Here is an 8287-nt window from a genome sequence, read left to right on the forward strand (position 1 = left end):
ATTTCATTCCATTCCATGTGAAGTTATGTTTTTCTCTTTTCCCCTTCTAATATCTTCGCGGAGCCCGAATTTTCACTAATGACCTGAGGGTTAAAAAAAATATGAAGAAGTAAACACTCAAGAAAGCTAGGGGATTCAACATCGATCTATTATGTATGCATAAATAATAATTTTAATCTTGTATATACAGTGTAATTTTTCGATGAACGGGTTTCGGAGGTACATAAATACCTTTCTGTGGGAATGTTGGTTTAAAAGAAGATCCCAGAACTACTCAATAAAGGAAAAGAGAAAATAAAACCATTCCAAATTATCTAGACCATTGATGCTTTTCTGATGTTCTTGAATTTCTTCTCAAGGTACATTGAGAGGTTTTATGAGAGTTGAGACTAGGCTTAAATGATATATGTAGGGGTGGCAAATGAGTTTGGTTGGATTTGATTTGGTTGAAAATGGTTTGAATAAAACGGGTTGGGTTTCAAACCGCCCATATTTCATGTGGGTAAATATGGGTTGGATGATAAATGGGTGGATTGGTTATAGGTTAGCCCATATTATACAAGTGTAATATTATGGGAAAATGACCTAATAATACCTATTTAAGACTCTATATTATGAAACATAAGGATACTTTTCCTTATTTACAAAACATATCAATAAAATTACAAAGTATACGAGATTTGGGCTTAATGAGATACCCACGATTTTAGGCTTTTTTTAAGGAAGAAAATCTGATTTTAAATGTGGACTTAATTGTAGGATAGTTACCATTCAACTTCTTCTTCTTTTTAAAAATATTTCTCTCTCTCTCTCCCCCTCTATGATAGACACCATTTTCATACCTAAGATCCATCTTCTCTCCTAGTATAAATTTTCAAACCGATATTACAAAGTATTTTTGATTTCTAACTTGTGTATTAATTGTATATAAAAATTGATTTGTATCGTTTTGAGATATATATGATCATTGTGTGTTTTGAAAATCTGTATAAACTATATAAACTTTCTCATAATCTATACATACTTTGATCAAATTTTATACAATTTACATGTACTTTATCATAATCACAATATACATACAACTTTTATACATATTTCATACGTAAAAATTATAACGAATTTATACATTTATACATATTGCATACAAAAATTAATACTATTTTCTGGTGTATGAACTTTGTATGGAATCTGGTCTGTATCAATTACAATTTTATTATACATATTTTTCTCAAAATTTATACATACTTTGATTAGATTTTATACAATTTATATGTACTTTATAATAATCAAAATACACATACAGTATTTATACATATTTCATATATAAAAATTATAAGAATCTATACAGTTATACATATTGCATACGAAAATTATATATATATGTTTTTTCATGTATGAACTTTGTACATAAAAATTACCGATTACAATGGACTTTTTGAGTAAAAGTTGGGAAAAATTAGGTAACAATATCTCTTAATTTTGAATGGGTAGAGAAAAGTGGATGAAATAAAGAAGCAAAAGTTGGAGAAAATAAGGGAACTATATGTTTAAATTTTGAATGGAGAGAGAAAATTGAATAAAATAAGTAAAAGGATTTCCTTACCTTATTTAATGTGTTTTATTTGCTTCTTTTTAATTTACCTAATTCGTATAGATTTTGTAACAAGTCTATTGATATATTTTGTAAACTGAAAAATATCGTCATGTTCTGTAAATATAACCTCTTATCATGTACATGTATGTTTTTTGATTTCAAGTGTAATGTCTACAATTTTTTTCTTTTGTCAAGCAAAATTAATTTTTTCATATATTCATAATTGATATTATGAAATAGAAATTTCAGGGGTGGGGTGAGGCGTAATTTTTTTCTTCCATTTTTTATAAAAGTAAACTATATGAAATTGAATTGGGGGGGGGGGGGGGGGGAAGATTTTTTTTTCATTTTTATAATTTTTTTTATGAAATTAAATTATATGAAATTGAAATTTAGCAGCGGAGTGGGTGGGGGTGGGGAGGGCGTGGGATAGGGGTAAGAATTTTTTTTTCCATTTTTTATAAAAGTAAAATATATGAAATTGATTTTTTTTGGGGGGGGGGGGTAGGGGTGGGGGTAACACATTTTTTTCCATTTTTTGTAAAAGTAAAATATATGAAATTGATTTTTTTTTGGGGGGGGGGGGGGGTAGGGGTGGGGGTAACACATTTTTTTCCATTTTTTGTAAAAGTAAAATATATGAAATTGAAATTTGAGGGGACAGAGGGGGGGATCGTTGAGGGGGGGTGGGGCGGCCAGTAATAATTTTTTTTCACTTTTTATAAAAGATGACATGTATGAAATAGAAAATGTGGTTGTTGGGGGGGGGGGGGGGGTGAGGGCGGTGGTGGAGTTAGGGGTCGGAGTGGGAGGAAGAAAAAATTTCTCATTTTTTAATTTTTTATAAAAGTAAAATAAAGTATATGAAATTAAAAAAATGTGGTGGGGTGGGGGGTTAAGAAAAATTTCTCACTTTTTATATTTTTTTAAAGAAGTAAAATAAATTAATAGAAAATATTTCGGGGTGGGTGGTGGGGTAAGAGTTGGGGTGAGAGGTAAGAAAGAAATTTCTCATTTTCAAAATGAGTTGTTATTGGGTGTAGTGTATTCTTATATGGATACCATATTTTACCCATATTTGCCCATATTTTTATGGGTTAAAAAGAACCCTTTGACCCATATTTACCCACCTGAAATATGAGTGACCCAATTCACTAAAATGTGGGTTAAATGGGCTAATTTTCTAAATATGGGCTCAAATTGCCACCCCTAGATATATGGTCCCATAAAGGGAACTAGAAATTTATTCAATTTCCTTTTATATCATTAATCAAAGGACAAATTTCTGTGGCTAATATATATTGATTGCATCCATACTTTATTTTTGTCAATGCTTTGGATTGTTATAAAAATTAAAAAAGGGAAACAAGAGGAAAGTTGAGAGTAGAGCATCTAACCTTGAATTTGATAACAATTCCCATCACTATGGAGCATTCCTTCTGGCTGAAACCAATCTCCTTTCATACAAGAATGATATTGCTACTTACCAAATCTATTTATTATAATAAAATATGTTTCTTATTTCTGGAGTTACTAACTTCAGTATGATCTTGGGTACGTCTCTCATACAGTAATATTAGTATGAACATGTTCCATCACGTTGCCTGCTAGCTTGTATGTAAATATTAATACACCCTAACCGAATTTTTTATAGATATTTAATTTCATGGTCCAAAAGGTTCATAACATATGTAGCTCATGACCATACATCAATTGTAATATTTGAAGTTTTTGTTTTTGAACTTTTATCTGGTTTTTGTGGTTAACTAGCAGACAGTGGCACACAAAACAAATAGAGAAAAAGAAATAGCATCAAGAGTAACAAGGTTCAGCCAAGCTTATTCCTCGAACATAAGCAAAGCAAGGTTTCCACTTTAAAAGAGGAAAAAATACAATGAAAAAAGAAAGTCCAAAATACAACTCCTTTACATATTCCAAGTATTTGCAAAGCCTAAAGGGTCAATATTGTGGCTACTTTACAAGAAAATCTTATAGGATTTGGATTCGCAATCGCTGGATACGGTTAGAACGTGTCACGCCGTGCAATTAATAACCAGATCTAGTGATTGAAGCAAAAGCCGTTTCTTTAATGTGTTTTGAGTATGAAGAAAGGTAAAGTATAATCTTCGTTATTTAAGCATAGGTTAAAGTTAAATCGACATAATAATGAGTCATAATCAATGTAGTTTCGTCTTAACAAGATAAAAAGCTGCCTGCTGCTCTAAGCTCTTGCTATTTGTGGGATTCGAGAAAGGACCAAACCATATAGGACCTACAGTACATTATTATCTTATCTTATATTTTTGCAAGAATGTTTCCATAGCTTGAACCCATGTCCTCTAGTCACACGAACTACTCTTCCAATTACGTCAACGCTCATTTTCGATCTTTAATTACACAATAGTAGTACCAAATTGACTAATATAAATTAAAAAGTATAGAGTAGTTGGAAGATTAATGATCATAGGGAGGTTAGGACACAAAAAGAAAAAACTCCAGCTAAGAGAGCGTTGCTTCATTTAATCCACTCATCTGCCTCCATTCATTTCCCTTTCCCTCTTAGTCTTTAAATCTCCACCCTCTTCGCCACTTCTTGTCTTAGTTCCATCACCACTATTCATCCTCTCTTCTTATTCTTCTCTTCACTTGCATTTTTTTCCAAAATGCCAGAAGTAGTGCCTAGTTTCTCCAACTCTGTGAAGCTGAAATATGTCAAACTTGGCTATCAATACCTTGTTAATAATATTCTAATATTTTTGCTTGTGCCTATTATGGTTGGAGTTACCATAGAGCTATTAAGAATGGGCCCTGAAGAATTACTAAGCATATGGAATTCACTCCACTTTGATTTTCTCCAAATCCTATGCTCTTCTTTTCTCATCATTTTCGTAGCCACTGTTTATTTCATGTCCAAACCTCGATCTATTTACCTAGTAGATTATTCATGCTACAAGGCTCCGGTTACCTACCGAGCACCATTTTCAACTTTCATGGAGCATTCCAGGCTCAATTTGAAGGATAGTCCCAAGAGTGTGGAGTTCCAAATGCGTATTCTTGAAAGGTATTTGTTATTTGTTACATAATTTGTATATGAGTTTAAGTAATCTAAAAAATTACGTAAATAATTTTTACACCATCAGGTTATCTTGAACTATTGAGCAGGGATCATATGTTATTATCAAGGCAAGATTTAATTTTACAATTCAGAGAGACTTACCTATAAATATCATTTGGATGACTTTATGATGCAAAAAGTTATTTATATTTGAGATTATCCCACGTTCCAAGGAAAACATGAGTTTGAACGCTTTTGTATGCTAAAAAGTTTTATTCAACTCTTAAATATAAATACAAATATAAATATAACTTTAATTTTAAAATTTCAAGAAACATGTTTTTTTTTTTTGGTAACTAACTTGTATTAATCACCAAATGAAACATTACAAAACCATAGCCAAGCTACCATAACTTGCTATCTAAAACAGTAAATACAAGTATGTCAAACTCAGAAAACTCCTAGCCCACTTAAAATTTGTAATCCTGCATTTTAGTCCGAATATAAAGGAACATGTTTGTTTATGAAAAAAGATCTCTTTTGAATAGTGGTGGGGCTACCTACTCGGAAGGGGATTCAATTGAATTTTCTTTATTGAAAGACTATAATGCGTATATAGGGTAAAAATAATCTTTTTGTGTGTTTTTATACCTTGTTGAATGCCCTTGTCAATGATAATTATTGCATTCCAGCATATTTTGAATCCCCTGGCTAGACTTCCTGGCTCTGCCTCTTCCGAAGAGTCTTGTTTCAGCTCTGTAATCATGCTTTTCTTGAGAAATGGCTAAGTAAATTTGCGTTACACAATTTGATTTGTTGTATCCTCAAGGGACTTGTTTGTTTCCTCAAATAAAATTGTTTTGCGCGTTAAAGCCTTTCTTCTTACTTTTATGTTGTGCTATTATTTCTAACAGGTCCGGCCTTGGAGAAGAAACTTCCTTGCCTCCTGCCATCCATTACATCCCTCCAGCCCCAACTATGGAAGCTGCTAGAGGTGAAGCAGAAGTTGTCATATTCACAGCAATTGATGCCCTAATGAAGAAAACTGGGCTCAAAACAAAGGACATTGACATTCTCATAGTCAATTGCAGTTTATTTTCTCCAACTCCATCTTTGTCAGCTATGGTAGTTAACAAATACAAGTTGAGAAGTAACATAAAAAGTTACAACCTTTCTGGCATGGGATGCAGTGCAGGTTTAATCTCAATTGATTTAGCTAGAGACCTCCTTCAAGTCCATCCGAATTCATGTGCTTTAGTTGTAAGCACTGAGATCATAACTCCCAATTATTACCAAGGTTCGGAAAGAGCAATGCTCCTCCCGAACTGTTTGTTCCGAATGGGTGGTGCAGCCATATTGTTGTCCAACAAAAGGCGCGATCGATACAGAGCCAAGTACAGACTAGTGCATGTGGTCCGAACCCATAAGGGTGCGGACGACAAGGCATTTAGATGTGTGTTTGAACAAGAAGATCCACAAGGGAAAATTGGTATTAATTTATCAAAAGACCTTATGGTTATAGCAGGGGAAGCTTTAAAATCCAACATTACTACAATTGGTCCTCTAGTTCTCCCTGCCTCTGAGCAACTACTATTTCTCCTAACATTAATTGGCCGGAAATTTTTTAATCCTAAGTGGAAGCCTTATATCCCCGATTTCAAGCAAGCGTTCGAGCATTTTTGTATCCACGCGGGTGGTAGGGCGGTTATCGATGAGCTCCAGAAGAACTTACAATTGTCTGCTGAACATGTAGAAGCTTCTAGAATGACTCTGCATAGATTTGGTAATACTTCTTCATCTTCATTATGGTATGAGATGAGTTATATTGAAGCTAAGGGAAGGATGAAGAGAGGTGACAGAGTTTGGCAGATAGCTTTTGGGAGTGGATTTAAGTGTAACAGTGCTGTTTGGAAGTGTAACAGAACAATCAAGAGACCAACTGATGGACCATGGCAAGATTGCATTGATAAGTATCCAGTGCACATTCCAGAGATTGTGAAACTCTAAAACGCAACCAGTAAAAATATTATCAGGAAGTTGTTCAGCATTTAGTATTAGCATTGGTCCATGTTACAGTTTCTTCCTATAAATATGATAAGCTGGGTTTCTTCACTTTTTTTTCCTAAGTTTAAGTTGACTGTCAGTGTAAATAATTTTTACAGCGTTAGGTCATCCAAAGGAGATCTATAGGTAAACCTCCAAATATGGGATTTGAAATATGCGTAAAGATGACCTGATGATATAAAAATTACTTACACTGATGATGTGTACTACTTAAATTCTTTCTGTTTTGCCATTACGTGTTAATTGAAAGAGAAATGTTTGGACAAAGTAATACCAATTTAGTTATTATAGAGTGTTATTTGGGTTTTCTTTTACTGTTATATCCGATGCGACTGTAATTTCTTTGATTCCCTGAGATCAATGTTTTAAAACGCGCGCATAAACGTGAGGCGAGACATTTAATCTAACACGACCGAGGCGTAAGCCCTGATGTACGGGGCCATAATTAAAACACTGCCTGAGATACTATAGATTGATGAATTAAACTTTTTACAACACTATCGGGATACTAAAAGATAATTATTGGATTGTCCAAAAGTGAGATTAGTAATACCAAAAATAAAGACGTGCACCAATTTCAGACCTCTTTAAATAATGATATGAAGGCATAACGGATCGGAGTAGTAAAATAGGGTAATAACCATGGTTAAGATTAACAAATTTTCCACATCTTTGTTCCCAAAGAATTGGAAATCCCACAATTCTAGCAAATGCTTATTAATTAATGCTATGTTAATAACAGAACATCAACAATACATGATTAAAACCTATGTTTAGTTAATTAAATCTATATCACTGATATTAAAATGAGATATGTGTTAGCACCACTCTAAATAAGAACTTGGACAAATAAAGGTATAGAGAAATGGATAGGAAATATTGTTCGCACACGGACTGTTAATTTTTTTCCCTGAAGTAGCTTAAATTATTTGTTCCAAAGTATTTGTGTGCACATGAGCCAGACAGTAACAAAAGAAGAAATTGGAAGGTAAAGTTATGAACACGTACACAAGTTTGGTAAGCAAAATTGATAGCCGTGGGAATAATTGCTCTGATTTAAACAACTGCTATAAAGACTAAAGTAAAGATTGAGGCAAAAAACTTTCAGCTAATTAAGGTCTTAATAGACATGCCTAGTACTACTAATTAGGGAGTAAGGGTTTTATTCATCTTCTTTCTTTTTTTGGTAACAGTTTTTTTATTCTTACAAAGGGAGGAAGGTCTTTTTCCCGGCCTTATTTTCTTACTTGAGTTCGATACAAGCCTTTTTTCTTTTTCTTTTTTATTTTTATTATTATTGTTTTTAGGTGTTTATATTGGAATTCATTGATCCAATTAATTTGAATTTGAACCGGATAAGCACACTAAGACAGTAATTAAAAGTATAGATGATCTCAACTAATTCACCAGATCCCTCTGTGATACGTAACAAACTAGTAGTATTAAATACGAGTTGTAGGTTGGCTAGGGGGAAAATTGATAACTGTTAGCTGCATGCGCATTTCATATGGTGGGCAAGGACCACTAGTTCTATTTAATTATTGCTTATCAAGTAGCTAGCCATGTCTGTCTAC

The 8287-nt window shown here is 33.1% G+C and overlaps 1 protein-coding gene across 1 annotated transcript; it reads left to right on the forward strand.

Moving 5' to 3' along the window:
* The first annotated feature begins 4173 nt into the window (after positions 1-4173).
* LOC132621780 (3-ketoacyl-CoA synthase 6-like) lies at positions 4174-6910 on the forward strand. Its single transcript, XM_060336181.1, has 2 exons — positions 4174-4655; positions 5564-6910. The coding sequence occupies exons 1-2, from the start codon at positions 4258-4260 to the stop codon at positions 6654-6656; spliced, it is 1491 nt and encodes a 496-aa protein (XP_060192164.1). The 5' UTR covers positions 4174-4257; the 3' UTR covers positions 6657-6910.
* Positions 6911-8287: the final 1377 nt, after the last annotated feature.

Source organism: Lycium barbarum, chromosome 12 (assembly GCF_019175385.1).
Source record: "Lycium barbarum isolate Lr01 chromosome 12, ASM1917538v2, whole genome shotgun sequence".
NCBI classification, from domain to species: domain Eukaryota; kingdom Viridiplantae; phylum Streptophyta; class Magnoliopsida; order Solanales; family Solanaceae; genus Lycium; species Lycium barbarum.